The 22,174-nt window shown below is 37.1% G+C and overlaps 1 protein-coding gene across 1 annotated transcript in view; it reads right to left on the bottom strand.

The window, feature by feature from the left end:
• Positions 1 to 20,456: 20,456 nt before the first annotated feature.
• The window catches only part of MALRD1 (MAM and LDL receptor class A domain containing 1), a 232,953-nt gene continuing 231,235 nt past the window's right edge, over positions 20,457 to 22,174 (bottom strand). Inside the window, exons 39-40 of the mRNA XM_064703173.1 lie at positions 21,286 to 21,342; positions 20,457 to 20,558 (exon numbers count right to left, since the gene is read on the bottom strand). Coding sequence (XP_064559243.1) covers positions 20,457 to 20,558; positions 21,286 to 21,342 — 159 coding nt within the window. The remainder of the gene's footprint in view (positions 20,559 to 21,285; positions 21,343 to 22,174) is intronic.

Genomic DNA, 22,174 nt, shown 5'->3' on the forward strand with positions numbered 1-22,174 from the left:
TCCAGGAGAAACAAGTGAAGCACAATACAATTGCTCATCTATACCCAGCTCATCCCTGAACAGTGACCAGCTCCTCCCAGACAACTCCCCCAGTTTATATACTGGGCATGATATTTGTAGTGTGGAACATCCCTTTGGTGAGTCCAGGGCAGCTGTCATGGCTGTGCTCCCTCACAGCTTTTTGTGCCCCTCCCAGCTACCATCAATGAGACACTGAAAAGTTCTTGATTAAGGGTAAGCAATACTTAACAACAGCTAAAATATTAGTTTGTGATCTACATTATTCTTATACAAAATTCAAAAATGCACTGCCTTGTACCAGCTACTAAGAAGAAAATTAACCCTGTCCCAGCCAAAACCAGGATTAAAAGAAGACTTTCTGCTTTTTTTTTTTTTGTTTCTTAATTATAATTTGAGATTTTTGATACATCTCCTTTTTTTTCTTTTTTTTTTTCCTTTGGAAAGATAACAACAGAACAGCATATTTTTCTAAATTCAGAATTTTGTCCAACACTAACTGTGACTCGTTCCAATTTATGTAGATTAATACTGTTTCTTTCAGTCATTGAAACACTAATAGAAAGTCTTACCTTCCCCTTTTGTCTACATTCCTTGTAAGTTCAGGTAAATTGGTCTGAATGGGAGTTAAATATGCAGGACTACAGGGAGAGGTCCTTGGCTAGTCGGTCACATTATACTCTGGGTTCAGCACTTCTAAGAAATTTTGCCACAAAATTAGAAAACTAAGCCAGGGTGTATAAAATAAGGGCAAGTTGCAGTCTAGGGAGAAAAAAACCCCAAACATATGCAACTGACTTGGGCCTCCTGATTTTTTAATTGTCTATACTGATTCAATACAACAATTGTAGAATATTTTAGCTTGTATGATTGAAGAAAAAATTCCTCCCGGAAATCAATTTTAGAAGTCCACCCTGATACCAGGCAAAGCAGTTTTATCTAGTTAAGATATCTGAGCACAGTCTTTGGATTTTGTGAATTGAAGTACTGGGATGTCCAGGAGTGTTGTGTCTGTTCAAAACATTTGAGGATCTGGAATACAGTGGCAGCATAGGGCTGGATTTCAAGCCCTTCTCCAGAACACCCCTGTGAGAGTTGCCTGGAGTCTTTCAGCAGGTGAAATGATTATGCAGGGAATAATAGCAGTTAATAATAATAATAATAATAATATAATAGCTGTTTTAATAATAATAATAATAGCTGTTTTCTTAATAATACCCAACATTTAAAAACCTGTCATTCATATTTTCATGAAAGTGAGCACAGTCTAACATGTTACACTACCCTTGCTTTTGTTGAAAACAATCAAATAAAAATAATTAAATCAGCTGGTGTTACTTGGAGGGTTTTACAAAACTGATTTGTGAGGGGAAAGGGAGGGTAGGGGCTTACAAGGTGTGTGTGTCATGTACATACACCTCTGCCTGCTGGAAAATGTGAGACCAGGTTTCTCTGGTAACAAAAGAGTTGTGAGCTAAGTTTTTCTCGTTTGAACTTGGTCCAAGTTTTAATTAGCACCCTCTTGGGTTGTGTGTAGTGTCTATCTGGACACACCCACTGAAATCCCACTTTTATTTTGGCGGTCACATAAGAAAAGGCAAGAAAATGAAAAGCAGCCCATATAAATGACACACGAATGCATGGATGTGATGTTTCTAAGTCCCTTGCCTACTTTTTGACAGTTGTGGTTTGTGGACAGATACTGATTTTCAAAGAGGAAGATGTTCTAACATGCTGCCTTTTCCTGCTTTTCTCGTCTGCTGAACTGCATTTTCAAAACATGAGAAGTGCTTGAATTTATCATGTTATGACAAAATAAGAAAAAAAATTGTTGACATTTTATATTCCCTTCTAGAATGGCAGCTATTTTTCAAGCTTTACAGTTGGATTTCATTAAATTTTAGTCTGTATACCTTCCCTTACTTTCCACTACTCCACATAAATTTCTTTTGTCTTGCTTTCTACATGCAACTCTAGAAGACATGTTTTCCTAATACAAACGTTCACAGTTTTTCTAATGCCTGCAAAATGTGATGCAATTGTAGTTGAAAGAGAGCATAGCTCAAAAACTGGGAAGGCAAGGGTAAATACATTGCCTAGGATTAAAAAAAAAGAGACGTAGTTATAGGTGGTCTCATTAGCCTGATTTATCAAGGTTCTCAAGCTGCTGACACTTCATAGTAGGGGAGGAAACAGAGCCAGCAGGTATTGCATGAGCTTGTCATTCAGGAGAACTGGGCTCAGTTCCTGCCTTATCATTGGTTTTTCCCAAGTCACTAGGAAAGCAGATTGCTCCCTCCTAATTCAGGAAAATACCCTGTCCTTTCCTTACCAAGCTGTTGTGAGTGCCGGGCAGTGGCAGCTATGAGGTCTGATAGAAGGCAAGGACAGCCCTGCAATAGATGGTGCTATTCCCACACTTCACAATAAGGGTGTCCGTGGTCTTTCATCTACAAGTCATGTGCTGAGAAAGTCTTGACTTTATTTTTTGTTTCCTTCTATGATATTCTCACAAAAAACCAAGATTATTAAAACATTTCCCCCCATTTTCCTAGTAGTATTCAACTTCCTTGCTTTGGGGTTTTTATTTGTTACCTACTATTATCTCTCCCTACAGCAGTTCTCCTCTACTAAATCAGGTCATTATTCATCTGTTTCCACACATTGCCCTCTCTCCCTAAAGCATTAGAAACTCATTCATTCCATTCAAGTATGGAAAATACATTTTCAAAATGCTAGTCCTAACTGCTACGTGTCAGAATCAGCTTAACTATTTGTATCAAATCCTTTGTTCAGGAGACAAAAGAACCAGCAAAGAGGATAATGGATTACCCACTGTCGTGTCTCATCTGAAGTTATCTAAAGGCTGCTTTGATAAGTAGAGTGAGAGTTGTTGGTGTGACTAATGTTGCACCATTATATTGCTATAACCTGTAAAACACAGAGATACCAGGATCATAAGAAATACTGCTACAGAGCATCCAAAGTGGTTATCAACAGTGAAGGAAACACTGGCATCTAATCCATTACATATATTGCATTGATACAAAAAATTGATTTTTCTAGCTGGAGTGGGGTAATAGAAGTCTTTATACAAAACAGCTTCTTGTCCATGAGGAGTTAGATGTTTTTAGCATGAGATTAATTTGATTAATATAGACATACTGAAACAGAAACCTTATTACTTGGTTGTCTTGCAGACACTATAATAATATGTACCTCTGTCAAAGAATGTAGATACCAGCATTTAACAACAGAGGTACTCAGGGTAATGGGCTGACCTCAGCTCTGCTGATTCCTGGCTGTAAAGGTGTGATTCCACTGGTCAGCCATTTCCTGGACAGTTACAACAGTTACAACACAAATGGACTCACAGTACTTTAAGTATCTTGTAAAAACATCCCCATTAAAATAAACAAACAAACAATCAATCAAACAAAAAAACAACCTAGTAATTTTTCAAAGACTTTGCCAAAAGCTTAAAAAGGATTTTGGTACCATCTTTGTCTTCCTTCTCCTGGTTAAAGAAACTGTGAAATACAGTAGAAAGTGTTTAACTCAATTGGCCCAAAGGACAGAATAACATTAGTCAATTCATCCTAATAGGTCTATGCACTCTATACTCTATGATTTTTTTTTCTTTCCCTGTTGAACATTGTGGAGTCTGAAACATCCACATCACTCACAACCCTCTCAATATCTCTTTAGTACAAAGTGAAGAACCCAGAAATTCATAACAGTTTTTTTCATGGATTTTGTGTTTCTGCATTTAGCTAATTGCTTTTGCCCTAAAATTAGTCATTGCTCTTAAAGACTTGGAAGAAAAGAACAAGGAAAGTAAGTTTATATATAAATAGTCTAAGAAATAGATTGTAGCAATAAACTCCAGGAAATATTCATGGGCAAGAGGGTCAACAGAAGTTAAGCAGTGACCCCAAAGTAATAGCACATTATGGTTATCAGCTCCAATATACTGAGTGCAAAGGAAAAAATTGATTTTTTTAAAGCTTTGAAAATTAAACCCACCACAGTAAAAGTGTATTATACATCAGCCAAAAAAAAAAAAAAAACCCTGCCATAAAAGCTAGTCAAGTAAAACCAAATATCACCACAGACACAGCAGGCAAGATTCACTTCCTTTTATTTCAGATGATTCCTCCCTAGGGCTGTGATTCCCTAATTGCTTTATTGCTGCCACTGATGGCAGGACTTGGCCTGGGCCTGGGGACCAATGCAGTGTGACAATACAGAACAAGCTTTCTCTTGGAAAAGGAGAAGTGGAGGGGAGAGTTCTGAGATGAAATAGAAGAAGAAATTAATTGAAAAATTTATTATTAAATTAATATAATTTTAAGCCCCATTTCAATCTAATCACAAATGTTCTTAAAATCTCAGGACAGAGTACCAAAAGCCAACCTCTATGCCTAAGTCATGTCCTATAGTGTCTGCACAGAAACTTCTCACTTCTTCTACACACTGCATGTATCACCCACCTCCAAGTAATTTAAAACCAGGCATAGATTAGTCCTGTTTTATCAATCCCTTAATCTCAGAGCCACTATTCCTCCTTTTGCAGGGAAATCCAGACACCAGTTCAGCCTCTCTTGCAGGCTGTAAGCTGTGTTACTCTGCCAATGCCTCTTGCCCTGAGCAGTCTCCACACCTAGCTGCTCCAGCATCTTTAGAGGCAGCTGAGATATCAACATCCATCACCTTTGCAAAAGCTGGTTTTTGGTTTTTATAGCATCTGCCCCTCATTAGCTGCTTGGTAGAGGAAAAGCAGGAGTGGGCAGGTGTTATTAACGTGTTCACTGCTGCACTGTGAAATGTACATGCTTCATCAGTCTTTGGTAGTTCCAGCTGGTGTGACCTGGGGGAAGAAGTTGCTAATTGTCAGATAGAAGCTGTCTGAAAAGTTTTATCAGCTCCTCCATATTCTGCATAAAGATCAGCCTGTGCCCAAAACTGTTAAGTTAGCAGGAACAGAGAGTTTAAAGTGGCATGATGTGGCTCATCTGCATTGGTACTGGTCTCAGCAGTCATTTCTTGAAATCAAATCTTCCTACATTTGCAGCTCAGAAAGAAGTGTGTTTGAGGTTTGGAGAGAATGGTGTGGTAAAAATATCTAAGAAAACCTGAAGTATATATTTTTTTTACCATTGCTCAGAAATATCAGTGCTAAAAGATCTCATTCTACTTTTTGATTGATTGCTGTGGTTATGAAAAACCAAACAATTTCCTCAGATCTTGGCTGTGCATTGATCATGTATTAAAATAGCTGTCAGGGAAGTAATTGTATTTTAAGACGTATAAAGCATGTGCAAATTTGTGATTATCTGCATTAGTTCTTATGTGTCTGTATTCCAAGTTTAGAAATAGAACGAGAAGAAAATACGTTTCAATTAACAAACCATCTTTATTCTGGGTACATGTAGGACCCAAAATATAACATTTGAGGGGACCTATGCAGTAGAAAACCTGTGCTGAGCATTGTTCCTCATACAATAACATGAAACTATATTCCAATTCTCTCCTTTCCCTTTATTAAATAATGTGCAGCACAATAATTATAAAAATAAAAGTCTGAATACTTAGGACTGAAAGTAAATAAAGTCAACTTTTAGATACTGCAATAAAATAATTTATTAGAAATACTCCTGAAAATTTACCTTAAATTGAATTTTTAATATCTAGATGCCAAATACAGTTTTGTCTGCTGTGAGGATAGACAGATCTTGAATCTCTTCAGACACAAATAAAAACTCCAGAATATGGTGGATTTTCTACAATATATTCCATTAATCCTGCATTGTGTGGCACTCTGCATATCCAGTCTCTGACAATGGGAAAGGCACAGATAAGTATACTTTGCATTGTCTGGGCTCTTATTTCCAGATGGCAGCATGTTCTCACAGGCTCCTTGTTATTTTTTCAAGCAACACTTGCATCTTTAAGTTTCAAGGCTTTGAGAGGAAAAGTAAATTCTTTGTCATTTATTGCTACTAAGCTAAATCTTTATTCAGCTGCACCTCCTGATGATGGCGTTAACTGAGGACATCAGTTTGATTAACCATGAGAACCCAGGGAAGTGCTCTCTTACTGGTTTGTGGTCTTCAGCAGGCACTGGACTCAAAGGAGCCAAAGCAAATCAAAGTGTTCACTGCTCACCCAGTGGCACGTTTGGTCCCCACACATGGTCAGCTCCATCAGGACCTGCAACCACTTGAAAATGGGAGGCAAAGCTTGTCAATCCCAAACCTGGAAGCAGTGGGCTGGAGCAAATCCCTGTGGACTCACAGGCAGTGTCCCAGGGGAGCAGGACATGCAATGAGTGAAGCACTGCTCTGGGGAGGTGTGGGGGAATTCACCAACCAAGTCTCCCTATAAAAGTAAATAAAGTAAACTAGTTCCAGGAAGATTCATTCCACCAGGCAGCACACTCAGGAGAAGCAAGCAAGCCTTGTGGTGAGAAGTCCTGAGGGAAAAGGAGCATCTGCCTTCCCAGAGCCTTCTAGCCCTAGCCAAATTGTTCAATTTGAGTTCATAGCATGGAAGTCCCTTCCTACAGCTGATTTTGGATAATAAAATAACTTCCGTGAAATCTCTGATGGGGACTGTGTCTTGATGTCTGATTCTTGCTCCTAAAAGACATTTTTTCAGATGATGAAGAAGGTATTTTCTTTCAAGGGGTTAGTCATGAAATTTACATGATGGATAAGACCCAGAAATTGACATTCCTATGCAGCAATTTCTTGCCTCTTGTCTGGCAGGGAACCTCACATTTACTCTAAAAATGTGTTTTCAAGAGAATTTGTGGAGAGTGTATATAGCTTGCCTTTGCCTATGCACTTTTCTGGAAAATGTGTAGATATGGGGTTAACAGCTGTTTTGTTTTACCTCTCACTCCTTCCCACCAGAAGGAATAGGAAGTAGTCTAGGAATCCACATCTCACCATTCTGAGACAAATGCATGAACCAGCAGGTAATTTTCCTGCCCCTATTTGTGAACACACATGTTGGCAATGTTTCATCCTTCTATGAAGGGAAGTTCAGCATGAGCTGGTCACCAGATGGGTGCAGGGAGACTGAAGTTTTCACAGTTCTCAGGCAGAATATTTGGCTTTACATGCTTGGATGAAGTGGTCTAAATTATTATGTTGCACTGCATAAAACTAAATCCTTACAGCTGGAGAAGGGAGGGAGATCCTGACTTGTACTCTGCCTCAGCCCACATTTAAACGGAACCTCAACTACTGACTGCCCACCCAATAGTTTCATTATGGATCAACCATCTAGTAAGGATATCCTAATGTTAGAAGCCTTTACGTTCTTTAAATCATTATGATAAACCTAAAAATTAGGATCAAATATCTAATTTTTTCACCAAACTACCTGACAGAGTGCAGAGATCACAGTATGTTATCCAGGGAGAATATCTATATGGATATCTGTCAGTTCCAGTAATTATTAAGTCTTATTTCCACCTATAAAAATAAAAAAAGGCTTAGCACAAAAGTAGTATTGTTTTCACAAATGAAGAAGATTTAACTTCTTTTGTAGCTGGGTGTTTCTCTTTTTTGCTGGTTGAATAGTATCACATTTTCTTTTAGGGAGGGGAAAAGGAGGAAATAATGGATCATGCTGGGGCTGTAGCTGTTCTCATTTCCCTTGCTCTGTTCCCTCTATGCTGGTCTTGCTGTGAACAGCAGCCCCTGGTAAGCACCTTGCTTCTTCCTCTGGTGGGAGCAGAGACTCAGGGGTTTGCAGGTGCAGCTTTGGAGCTGTGTTAAGGCAAGAGATTTGTGTGCACAGGGGCTGGAGGGCAAGGAAAGGAAGGAGAGGAAGGAAGGGTGTTTTTGAGACCAGTGACTGGGCAAGAGGAGTCCTTTGGAGAAGCTGGAGAGCAGCATTTGTGTTGTTGGGTTCCACAAGGCATGCAAGGACACAAGGACCCAGGTAGTCCATTCCAACATGCAGGGTGCACACAAGGTGCACAACAAGTGATGGGGGCTGCTGGATGAAATGAAGAGGTTTAGGGGTGTGAGCTGGATGAAGGTGAGGGAAACTGCTGTGACAAAGGAAAAAAACTGTTCAGTCATTAAACAGTTAAGAACAGCTGCTTTACCCACTCAGACCTTCAGTGCTTAAGGCAGTTAAGAAGTAAATCACAGCAATGAAATTTAAGGATGTATTCCGGTAAAGCTCAAGCAAATACCTTCAGCAGATGCTTAAAAGTTATATGTGTGCTTAAAAACATCACTGAATTTTCCTCTTGAACACACAGTCTGAAATGTGTCATTTACTGTAGTTCCATTTCTGGCTTCACATGTAAAACTTAACTTGTGCTTCTCACCATTTCATGGCAATTAAAGAGAAGCTGATAGGCACTCCAGCTTTTAGGGGATTTAGTAAGACCAACTAACATCTATTACTGCTTAGGAAAAACTAGTTACATATAAGAACAGAATTTTGTGTTTTTGAGAATGGATATAATATTTTAGTAATCTGATTATATAATGTCTTTTGATGCAAAATTAATCCCATCTAAGAGTATCTATGCTCATTCACATTCTTTAATCACCAATTAGTACATGATGCATTTTCTGATAATTTATGGTGTCACTAATCACACAAAAAATAACCAAACAACTGTGGCTATGGCTTGTCTTACATAGTTTGTATTATCTTGATTTTGGTGGCACTACCCTGGAATGACAGACATGACTAAAATGAAGCAAAATTTATATATTTTGCTATAATGTGATCAGAGGAAGACCTGCTAAGGCATTTTACTGGCGTCTTTGTGTTAGCTTTAGAACCAGTATACCTGCTTTTTTTTGATCAATCACAATCATGTTGTACAAAAGTACACTAGAAACTGGACTACTGAATGTGTAATTATATGTCTTACATAACTTCAAGGTCTATGTTTACTGTTTTTTAAGGATTGCTATTAATGTTTAACAGCAACAATGCACAACTTTATTTTCCATTGAAAAATAATGTAAAAAAATTATATAATAAAAAAAGAGTAATTTTATTTAAATTTATTTAAAGATTACTTTAATTACTTTAAAGAACTACTAGTCAAACTGATTTTTTTAAACTAGACTACGCTTAGAATTCACTTTAACATGCACCCCAAGATACAATATAAATATTATATAGCAATATAATATTTTATATAACATTTATATATAGTGCATTTAATATATAAACAAGAATAGAAGATAGTAATATATTATGCATGTATAACAATCAAAATTTATTTACAATTTAGATTGTGAGGATATTGTTAAAGCAATGAATTCACAGGGAGTTGTTAAATTTATAGAGATAAAATATATCCTAAAAAAATTAGTGCCTAAGTTTTTCTTCTAGATATCTTTAGCAGTAGCTATGGCTTTCTAATTCTTTTTAAACTTATTCATGATTGTTAAGGTCAAGAGTTCCCAATGTGCAACACACTGTCCTTCAACATGGCTCAGATCAAATATTTTGGGCATTTCCTTTGGGCAGTTTGCCATTGTTCTATTGGATTGGAAGTTACAGCAATTTGACTGGTATGTCTTTTAATCTTTTTTTTTTCCCCTTAGCTATTGAAAGCAAGTATTGTTGTATCTGTACTGCAGCTGAAGCAATTTTGCAATTGAAAACTTGCATGTTTGTTTTCTGCTTACACAATAATCTATTTTGATCCAGGGTTCTGTTGACTGCTGCATAAAGCGGCAAGTGCTATCCCCCCAAAAAAGTACAGCTTTAAGAGAATAGTAATACTTCTCTGTTATCTTGAAAAGGCTGTCTGTGTGATTTATATTGCTGGCAGTGTATTAAATGTGTCATGTGGGTGTCAGAGAAGTACAAAATAGCTTCTGTTTAACAGGCTCCTCCTGTAAGTCTGTTCTTGGGTCCTCCTTAACGTATTTACTTTTTTAGCATAATATAAATGGAAACATGGTGTGAAGTACTTTTGCAGTGCACTTTAAATCTGTAGTTAATAATTTCCTAAAATAAAAAAGTCATAGCAATATGTACTCACTATTCACATATTATTAAGAACAGGATGTGTCTGAAACTTGAAGCTGTGTAAAAAAAATGGTTAAATGAAAAAGAATTTCTCCTTAGTGGGCTATTCCTTTTCTTCCCTCAAATGTTTCTGGAGGAATTTTAATTCACTACTTAAAGCACTCATTAAGCAAATTTTTACATTGCATGGTATTGTCAGTCTCTGGAACACTGGTGGTCCTTTGGGCATAGTTTCAAACAGATTAGGCCATTTTAATAGATTGAAGCCAAAACCAGAACCATCTGTCCCCATTCCTGTGTCTACAAACCATGTTTCTCCCAAAAGTAAGAAGCAACCAATCAATCTTTTATTTTACTGCCTGCATTTGTCCACCAAGTCACCTGGGCCTTTCTAATGACAACCCCATTTGAGGTGTACACCCAAAAAAGAGGGAATTGGGGCATTTATGATGAGTAATCCACAAAATACAGAGTAATTTTCCTTCATGTGAACTATGGCCTTTTTATTCAGGAAAGAAGAATCTGCTAACAAGAATTCCATTTCAGACAGTGTACAACTTGTCTTTCTAAATTAAAACTTACAGGGAATTTGAGTGTACCCAGTTAAAAAAAAACCCAAGCAAACAGACAAACAAAATTCCACATATTTTGTGATTCTGAAGAAGCTACCCCTTTCATAAGCCATATTGACATACTATTAACATGTCTGTGAAAATTATTCAGAATTATAAATATTTCATTCTGTTAGGTTCTTGCCGTTGGAGAAACAGAAGTTCTATATTCAATAATTCTGGTACCTGCACACCAAGTATGCATCCAGCTTCCAAAACTGGGTTTTTTTCCCCCCATTCTCCAGATTCCCACACAGATTCACAGACCACAGAGGATGTTTGGAGTTGAAAGAGACTCACAAGGTTCATTGAGTCCAACTCCTAAGTGAACAGCCTACACTGCTGGTGCTACCAAGGGTCTTTCAGTGGGACTCAAAGTCTTTAAGCTTCATTGAGGTGACTGTGCTGGTTTTGCACTGCCTGGTTTTTGCTAGCAGGGGGCCACAGAGGTGGCTTCAGTGAAAAGTTACTGGAAGCTTCCACCATGCCTAGCAGAGCCAATCCCTGATGGCTCTGAAGGCTGCTGGCCAAGGCTGGGTCAATTAGAGATGTTGAAAATGCCTCTGTGATAACATATTTAAGAAGAAAATTAAAACAAAGGAGGTACAATTTTTTCCTAGCCAGAGAAGAGGAGGAGGAAGTGAGAACATGTGAGGGAAACAACATGGAGACACCAAGGTCAGTGGAGGAGGAGCTTCAGGTGCTGGAGCCAGGATTCCTCTGCAGGCCCTGGTGTGACCATGGTGAAGCAGCTGTGCCCCTGCAGCCCCTGGGGATCCATGAGGATACACCCATAGGGGAGGTGCCCATGCTGGAGCAGGTGGAAACCTGGAGGAGGATGTGATCCAGTGGAAGACCTGGTGGAGAGAGAAGGCCCTTGCTTCCAGGTTGGAGCACCCTGTCCTTGGAGGACTGCACCCTGTGGAAAGAGTGACCCATACCACAGCAGTTTTGGGAGGGCTGTGTGCCCATGGGAGGAACTCACACTGCAGCAGTTTTGGGAGCACTGCTGCTCATGAGATTGGAACCATGCTGGAGAAGTTCACAGGGAACTGTCTCCCATGGGAGGGAGCCCATGGCCTCACAGGGGAAGCATTCTTCTCCCTGAGTAGCAGAGGAAAACCCTAGGTGATGAACTAACCAAAACCCCCATGCCCAGTCTCCCTACACTGTTGGTGGGAAGGAGGGAAGGGTTGGGAGAAGAAAAGGTGTTTTAAGGGCTTATTTTACTTCTCATTATCCTCCTCTAATTCTGTTAGTAATAAATTCACTTCGTACCTTTAAGATGAGCCTGTTTTGCCCTTGCAGTGTTTTCTCCCAGTTCTTAGCTCAGTTCATGAAGTCTTCATTACATTTTTCTCCCGTCTCTGCCCAGCTGTGGCAGGGGAGGGTAAGCGAGTGGCTTTCATGGGTGCCTGGTGTTTGGCCAGTGTCAAACCACAACAGTGACTTTGAAGCCTAAGATTTTCTGACTAGAAGAATTAAAAGTAATGTCTAATCCTGTTATCTAAGCATGGCTGTTTTACTGGCAACTGGAGCAGTCTCTGTGCTGTTATAAAATTTTAGGGTAACCAGTTGACAATCAAAGCGATAGATGAGCTCCTGAACCATGCCACTTAAATCAGAAAAGAAGTATATAGCTCTTATTGCAAATTCATACTGAAACAGCAAAAATTCAACACCAAACTTGTCTCTCTTATTGTTATATGGTTACTTTGTTGTGTATCAAATGGAGGAGCATTAATTGTCTGCAATGAACTGCCCCTTTCCACCATGTGCGTTGTGTTGCTTCCCAGGGGAGTATTTACTCAAGCAACAGGCGGGGCACAGCACTTACTACAGCAGGTGGCATAGGGTGATGGAGGAAAACAGCAAACCTTCAAATGTCTGTGACAGTTTGATTTAGGTACAGATCTTTCACCACAGTTTGGAACTATCTGAAAATTATTTGATCTTATGATGCAAGAAAGTTCCATGAGAAATGACAATGAAACAAAGATAAAGCTAATTACTTAAAACACTGAAATTAATATCCCCAAAGTTAAGAGTTTCAATAGATATTTTGGCTGTTAAATAAGAGTTTCTGAGTGTGCCTGTAATTTCTTGAGGTCCCAAAACTGCAATTCCCATTGACCTCAATAAGATTTATAGGCAATCGAAACTCTTGAAAATCTGGTGACATTATTCATGATAATCGTTGTAGTAGTACCTAAGGACCAAGAAAGCCTTGAGGAATTTGCAATGCAATATATAAGACAATGACAGTATAGAAGGTAAGTGTAATTTAAGCAGCATGATTGAAACAAGTTTGTTATTTGATCAAAACTGCCTTTCCCTTTCGTGTAGAAAAGTGAATAAGTGAAGGATTGAATGACCATGAATGAGAGAGTATAAGACAGAAGATAAAAAAGCATATATAAGTATTGAAAAACTGAAAAAGATGGCAAGATTGAAAGCTGAAATAAGGAGCCCACTGGCACAAGAATAGAAAAGTTCAGCCAAAAGCAAAGACTATTGTCTGAAGGTGCAGGGGTTCAGAGGTTTTGCTTGCCTTTCCTCTTGGCAGCTATTTTGTGTGTTTGTATATGGATGTATGATTAATTTGTGTCCGGTTAAAATATATAATGCAAGCTTAACTTAGTTTTAAATAACAAATATGTGCAACTTGACTAATCAGTTCTATGCTAAAAGAAATCAAAGCTATCCATGCAACCTTTTCTGTGAGAGATTTTATATTTTCTCTTGTAAGACTCTAAATAACCATATTTGTAGAGTGCTCAGCAGAGGAAAGACGTGGACTTGCTGGAGACAGTCCAGAGGAGTGCCACAAAAATGAACAGAGTGATGTTATGCCTCTCCTATGAGAAAAGCTGAAAGAGTTGGGGTTGTTCAACCTAGAGAAGAGCAGGCTGTGTGGAGACCTTTTGAGCTGTTCAGTACGTAAAGGAACTTATGAAAAGATGAGGACAAACCTTTCAGCGACCTCTGTAGCAATAGGACAAGGGATAATGGTTTTAAATGAAAAGAGGATAGAGTTAGATTGGACATAAGGAAGAATTTTTTTGTTAGAAAGAAGGAAAAGAAGAAAGTTTTTTGGTTGTCCAGGGGGACGGGCAATACCCCAATCCTGGAAACATTCAAGGCCAGGTTGGATGGAGCTCTGAGCAATGTGATTTAGTTGTCCCTGCTCTTTACAGTGGGATTGGAATAGATGATCTTTAAAGGTCCCTGTAAAATCAAACCATTCTGTGATTCTATGATTTTATCTTTTTTACTTTGAGATAAAAAACTGCACAACGACCTGAGATCCATGAATGGTATGCACTGGGCATGCCCTGACATTTTACTTTCATTTCCAGAGAGCTTTGCAGGAGTGTATGAGGTAGTGAGTTTAATTGTTGTGTATAGGAGGATGACAAGCTAAATATAAGGAGTGAGCCCACATGTCTACTTATAGGCAATATTTTGTGAAATTACTTCCTCTTGGTGATTTTTTTCTAGAATTCCCACTGGTATTGCAAAACAAAAGTTTTGGTCAATATTTTTTTTTTTTCAGGTAAATGCCTGAAGAATTTTCTTAGGGTTATTTGAAGTGAACTTAGAGGAGTATGTTAGCTTACTCTTTGACTTGTATCTGTAAGTAGGAAAAGGGTCATTAATAGAATAGAAATATGAAAATATCCTAGATTCCTAATATGTTGAATATTTACTGATGTTAATTATCTCTCTTGATTCTCATAATTCTACCCCATACATGATTGAAAACATTTTGTTGAAGTTGAACAGGATAGGATTTTTTGTATCTACTTCTTAGTAGAAAAGTTAAACATAGTCATACAAACAGGAAAATAAACTGAGACTGAATCCAAATGTTCTTTTCAATGCTTCCTTTCAAATCTTTTGACTATGAGAAACCGATCTTCAAGAGAAAGTTCACACAGCTAGTAAATTAGGCAGATTTTAGAGTAATTTAAAGTAGCATTTAATGGGTTGCTAAACTGCGGAAACAACACTTCTTAGGATTGCCTTGATTGGTTAACATATGAAAAGGAAGTTACATGTGTTCCCAGTAATTTCAGCCTGAGCGTCCATCCTTTGGCCACTGCATTTTCTCAAGATGTCCAGAGAAACCTCCTGCAGGCTAAGACAGATAAACAGGAACTGCAAAGTAATTTAATCCTCATCTTCTGGATATTCTAAATTGGTATAGGAGTATATATCTAGGAGAATACACCTAGGAGTACATTCTTTTATCCTTTTGTTTGGCTTTGTGTCAGTAGGAATTTTGCATATAAGCTCAAGGCAGCGCATAAGAGTCCTGAGAGTCTTACTTGCCTCTTCAATTTGTTACTTGAGTAATCACATTGTTACAATGAATACAGACCCTTTTTACAAAAAGATGTAAATCATTATTAATTCCATGACAACACTTCACATGAATCACATTGAATACTTCAACTTCTAAAGTAGCTGTAATGCACAGTTGTGTTGGAGACCAATTGTAATATCGTAATATAATGTAAAGTGTAATATAGTCATATAATGTCCATTTCTGGCCAACATGTCCAAGTGAATACCAAATAGATTACTAATGCTAAAGCTCTAGACATAGCATGTTTCTGACATAGCTGTATGTTGGTGCTCAGTTGTATTCTAAGCTTTGGATATCAAAAACATAATAACATCACCTAAACTTTTACAAATTCACATACCATATGTATTTTAAAATACTTGTCACACAGTGATACTGTTTTATTATCTGAATAAAGTGGTTGAGAAAAATAAAAGTTAGTCACTTGAAGAAGTAGGACTCTAAAGACTAAGATAAAGAACAAAATGAAAACAGCTTTATTTTAAGAAAAAAAGTTACTTATTATTACTTCTGAATTATTTAGGCTTAACATCCCAAACTTTCAAAATATGCAGAAAAAATTAAAGCACTAGATTATCAGGGGTTTTTTGTTCTCCACAGCTCTATGCTAATCATTGGGCTGAGTGTGAACTGACTTTTTCCTCCTGCTATGAGCAACCAAAGTCTTTGTTCTGAGAATGATCACATAATTACACAGAAGATTAAAGAATTCCCATGAATAATTTGTGCTCATTTCTCCCTGTTAAACCCATTTAACCCAGTTGAGCGTGCCTTGCTGACTTGCTTCAGAGACTCACATTTTCATTGGAAAAGTAGAATATTCACCCTCCCCTGCAGCTGATAACTTTTTCTAGCTTATCTTGTTGCCTAAACATTTCCATGAACAATTTGGCACTGTTCATAAATAAATTATAAAAGTAAAAATTAACTCCTTTTATGATGGCATGGTGAAAGAAAAGGTAAATCTTTAAAAATTCATTGAGTTATCAGAATGGAAAATTCCTTCCAGTTGGAATCAGTGCTGGGAGATGGATTTTAGCTTGTGGTGGAAAAGTCCCAGAGGACTGAAAGAAATTCATTGTCACATCACAAGTTACTCTAGTTTACCTTCTACCCCCAATTTTCACCACCTGAACACTAAGTTTTATGTTCCTGTATCTAGGCTGAACACTATATTACTTTTTGGCTGCATTAAGATGAGGGCAAAACAGTGATTTTAAATAAAGCAGTAAATACATTGTAAATTCCTGGTGTGTTTAAGGTTATGTTCTGATCTATTCCCCTGTCCCTCTTTGAGATGCACCTTGTGCATTTTAATAAAAATAAAATGCAAGCCCACCAAGACTAACACTCTACAGTTTATCCTATCTTACAAGTCACGTACAATTATCCTGTAGAAAAGTGCACCTCTTCTTTTTGAGCCTTTTTTTTAAAGCATGAAATATATCCCTAAGAATGATTTTAGCTGCAGATGGTAAATTAAAATCCAGATATGAATATTACCTTGCCTGACGTTTGTGAAGGTCTATGGATGCCTGCTGCAGGAGCATGCACATTAGGACCACCCTTCTGGTCAGCTGCATCCCTGCTTTCAAATAAAAAGGGGCTACAATATAAGAGCTGCAGCTGATGAAGTGGCAACACTCAAGGAACAGTTTAGAATGATGTTACTACGTTCTTAGTATTGTGTTTCCTTCCTTTGCTGTGCTTTGTACTTCATCCTCACACAAGTGGAGAGCAATTTCCTGTTCAGCTGTCTTAGTAACTGACTGGTACCTCGAAGAATAAATTTCCGTCTTTAAGCTCCCAGCAGAGGAGGAATACTGTTCCTTGTCAGGTGCCAGAGTTCTCACATGCTCTAATCTACGTGAAGCAATACAGCCCACAGTAGATTTTTCTGCTTAGATGCTTAGGAATTTCCATTTTTGTTCTCATACGAATTCTTCCCACCCCTTCTCCCTCACTTCCCACACACAAACTGAAAATGAAAAACAGAAGATGTCGGGTTTTGACAGATGCTTTACTGCAAGTTATATGTATTTATTAAGCTCTTTATGTCTAATTTATACAAACAGAGAGGTCTGGAAAATGATTGTGTATTAGATAGCATTTCTGGGCACACTTGTAAGGAAGATTATCCAATGAAAATCTTCCTATTACATACATACATTAATGAAATTTGGTGTTAATTAAAACAGTGGGATTCATATTATTAAGTCTGGACATCTCCATTGCAGGCTTAATGTCTAGATGTCTTTACAGACAACAGAAAGAATTAAATTATGAGCTGCTAGAATTCAATGTACTGCATTGTAGGGTAGGCATCTACCTGAGAACAAGATTAATTTAACCCCTGCCAACTTGACAGCTACAAAAAGTGGATGTTTCTGTAGCTTCAGTGTTTATACATGGCAGCTTGTCTGATCAAAATGAAGGGGATCAGATCAAAGCTCTAAGAAATCCAAGAGCCTATCTCCAGCTGTGTGAGATGCAGAAACAGGTAATGAAAAGTCAAAAGCTGTGCCTGAGACCTCAGCCACAGCTGAGCAAATAATGCAGGAACAGTAAGGGGGAGCTGAGGACACCTTTGGTTTCAGAATGATCTCAAGCAGACTTATGCATGGCACAGGCTGGAGACAACTTAAAGAGGGTAAAGATGTCAAGAGGAGTTGGATGACACCAACACTTTGGAAAAGTAAGACTACAAGTAGATTTAGGTCAAAAAGGACTTCTGGATGCCACCTAACCCATCTTCTAGATAAAAAACCATAATACCTTCAAAATTAGATCATGTGGTTGATCAGTTTTATCATTGCCATCTTCTAATTTATTCCCAGAAAACAGGTCACTTGGAAACAAATAATTTTCATTTCATAAAGTTTATGACAATGTCAGCATAGCCTTACAGAGGGTATTTTGTCAGGGGATATTATAAATAGGAAGAAGAAATCTCTGTAAAAAATTTAACAATATCTTTTCCTGTATATTTATATCGGGTATATTGTCTTTAGATTTGTTCTTTAGATTTTGGAATTAAAACTGTGGAAAGGATGACTGAAAATACAAATTCTATTAATTTGGTTAACAGTATTGAAAAATTATAGAAAATTAAATAAAAAGTTAGTTTTTTGTCTTAAATATTTCAGTCTGAGGCTGAAAAAAATAACCTTATATTGACTATAATTAAATCTCTTATTTTTCATTAAATAAGAAGAGAAAAAAATTATTGAAGTTCAGGAAGATTAAAAGTCTGAATTTCAGCACTTTTTTTTTAAACATTCTGTCATTAATAAAAATTGAAAATTATTTTGATAAAAGGCCTAGCTTGTTTCAGAGATTATCCAGAAGAGTCACAGTTCTCTCAGAAGATAACTCATCATTACTGAAGAGTAATATGTTGTTCCCTGAGTTATTTTACAACAATTCTTTATAATCATCTACTTTTATTTGGGACATTAAAAGATGAATACCATAAACAGTAAAATAAATGGTTTTCTTTTCATAAGGAAGAATGTGATCAAATTAACCATTGTTAATTTTATTCTTTTCATTACTGAAATCTTTTACAGATACACACAGCATGACACAATGAATGGAGATTTAAGAACTATAGCATAACCAGAATTTTAGTGTTTAGTGGAATTCTGCAAGGAGAGCTAGTCCATTGCAGAATAAACAGAGAATTTGAGTACACGAGCTTGACATGTAAGGATGTTCAATGCCTGTTTGTAACACGGAGATCAATCATCTCACACAGATTTATCAAAATATCAGAGTTCTGGAGCTAGAGACACTTGGCACTTTCCAGGATCAAAGGTGTTCTCTGTGTCTCAACCTAACAGGTACAAGTTTAATAAACAAATTATATGCTTCAGTCACACTAAACTTGTTTCAGAAAGAAAACAGCATGTGTGAGCACATTTTCTTATTTAAAACCTTAATGAGTAATGTTTGGTAACTTTCATCTGGATGACATTAAGTCAAGTGTGTGTATGAATGCAGCAGAGAGGCACTTATGAGCATATTGCTGGAAAGGTATGGGCAGAATGATGGTCAAACATCATACCTTGCTATTCCTACTACCCATGAAACAACATGCCAGTCAGACAAAAAAAAAGTAAAAAAATAGTTCTGTGTCCCCAGGTAAAAAAATACGTAGATATGTAGAAAGATATATACATATATAGAAAGATATATAGGTTATGGTTATTCTACAAAGAAAACCCAAACCAAGAAACCCTGTGTATGATGGAATGAAGGCAGGCATCAGTATGCTTTTCTGTCTGGAGTCCCAAAAGACTAATAAATGTCAAGCAATTCTGATTTCCTTGAGTAAAGGTATTAACAGAGACACCATCTACAGCGCAGATGTCTGTTTTTATGCAATTTGTAGGAGTTTAGTAACTTTCAGACTTGCCAATGGGTTTAAAATTAAGCAGGCTGTAGAAATACAGTAAGGGAGAAAACACAAGCACAGCAGGAACACTTAAGCCTTCAAGCTAAAAATGATGATCATGTAATGCAAGTGGGTATTATGGAAGATGACATTTTGTCAGGTTATTTAAAGTGTAAACACTGTTACGAGCTATGCCTGGTACCACAGAGGATGACAATCGAAATCACAAGGCACTCCAGAATTCTTCCCCAATATCTTTCTCATGGAGGCATGGGCTGACATAAGTTTTAGCTGTGTGGGAGGCCAACCTATTCAGCAGAAATATGGTTTCCTGAACATGCCAGTTTCCACCCTCTGACAACCACTAAGCTAAATTTATCAGGAGCACTGTGGTCAGAACTATAGAACTGTGGAGCTGACCGGAGCGAAATTTGGTCAGATATAACTATAACAGTTAATATTAAAAATATGTTTTAAAAGTAAATGCATATACTGGTGCATCACATAGATGAATCACATGCTGAGCCAATATTCAAATCTATGATTCATGACCACTCTTGATTTAGTTTGATATGTTTCCAATTTTATAATGACTTTTATTTTGCTTCTGCATCTTGGAACACTAATAGAGTCAGTTAAAATCCCTTTCTAATGCAAAATTACAGAAATATTGAAGTCATCGTTTCTCAAATAATGGACATAAAATTATGATTCCCAAACATAAAGAATCTGGATTGGATTAAACATTTTATTAGCATACTAGAATTTAAACTGTATAAATGTAAAATGAATTCATAGTTCTCTTTCTACACCAACAGAAATGACAGAAGACAATATTTATATATGGTTTACTTATGTATGGATTGCAGTTTCAAAGTAAATTTACTTTCTAAATGTAATTGTTTTAATAAGAGTTATTCTGTGATGAGTTGTTAATTCATATTGCAAATACTACAGTATCATGACACACTTCCAGATTTTATAGCAAATCTTTAGGCAAAGAGTTACAATCACTATTGATCCTGCGTTGTGTTTAAGTTTTCAAGGAGCTACATAATTTTTCCATGTCTTCTGCTGCTGCACCATAGAGAGGATTTGGAAAAGAAGTGGCATTCACATTTTCATTAAATGGATACTAAAAAAAAAAAGATAGAATCAAATTTTAAATCCAAGTGATTCAATTATTTTTTTAAACACACAAACAAATGGCTATAGATTCATTATAGAAGTAACATATTAAAGAAAACTATAAAATCTTGAAATATTTTTAGACCAGACTTTCAGCTGAATAAAGTTAGCATAGATCCACCAAAACAATTACCTACCACATACCCCTGATCAAGTAGTTTAACCTACTTCTGCATCTGTTTCCACATTTTTTCCCTTGTCTCCAGAACCCTTGCTCCAGTATACATTTAGCATTATTTTAGGCAATCTGTGTACAATAGTGTAGTTGCAATGGGTCACTACTTTTTGTACACAACATTGTAATTTCCTTTATTTCAAAGAAATGGTTATAATTTCCTTGATTGAAAAATTATGAAAAAATAGATAATATTAACCTTTCCTTCAGGAAAGGATTTCAGTAATTCTAAACATTTTCTTCAACATCTGCCCAGACTGAACCTCACTGCTTTAATGTATGGTATACCAAGTAGCTATGAAGAGCAACACTTCTAGAATTGTTATAATGAGGTCCTTGCCAACCAATTCAGCCCCAGTCATCTTTCTCAGATTTCCAGAGGTGCTAACAGTACAAGTAGGAGTAAGCCATTGACTTTAAGTGACATTTTCCCCTTTCCTCTGCAAATGAATTTCCTTTTCTAGTCCAACCCACATCCTAGAAATATATTATTACATACCTCATGCCATGGAGAAACACTGATTTGAACAGCAGATGAGATGGCATACCTAGGTGACTATAAAAAGAAAAAAACTGCTTCAGAATATTTTTAGTGAGCTGAAAAGAATATATTCTGCCATGTGGTGCCTGTGTAACACACTCTATGGATCCAAAATTATGAAGCAGAATTATGAGCAAGAGTGGAGCTATGCTAAGCCCACATGATTTCAGTGTTCAGGAAGGTTCAGGAGAACTGTTCTTTATGAAGCTCAGAGACTCCCACAAGGGCATAACTTGTGAGTATTCAGCTGGAGACAACAGCTTTTGCTCACATTCTGTCATCTCTCTTGATTGATGATACACCATTCAGATTTAAGTCTCATCAGAGTTGGAGAAAACTCATAATGCCTGTTTTCTTTTAAAAAGAGGAATTAACGTAAACATGTATTTTCCCAGTTTTAGAGAAAATAGAGGAAGTTCTGGTACATGGCTGGACTTCAATCACGATGCCTGGGGCTGTCTTCCATGAAAATGTCTCTCCTGACTCTGTGCTTCTGTTTTTCAACTTGCTCTTAAATGAAGCCTGTCAGGAATCTATTTTAACTAAAATAAAAATGTCCTGATGAATTGGACATGATTGTGATGGGAATATTTCCAACTTGGAGCTCTCACAAACTCCAACCTATAAGTGAATTCATTTGATCTAATGTCTCTAAAATCAGGTGTAAGGACCTTTTTACAGAAAGTAAATGGCATGTCAGAGTTAATCCTATTCAAAGCTGCAGTGGAATCTTATATTATTGACTGTGCAAAGGACAATCCTTATTTTCTATTTCAAATCAAGCCTAGCTCTTTCAATGCTAATAAGGGTAGTATCAAAATGAGGGCAGGAAGGATATCTAAATTTT

Source organism: Zonotrichia leucophrys, chromosome 2 (assembly GCF_028769735.1).
Source record: "Zonotrichia leucophrys gambelii isolate GWCS_2022_RI chromosome 2, RI_Zleu_2.0, whole genome shotgun sequence".
NCBI classification, from domain to species: domain Eukaryota; kingdom Metazoa; phylum Chordata; class Aves; order Passeriformes; family Passerellidae; genus Zonotrichia; species Zonotrichia leucophrys.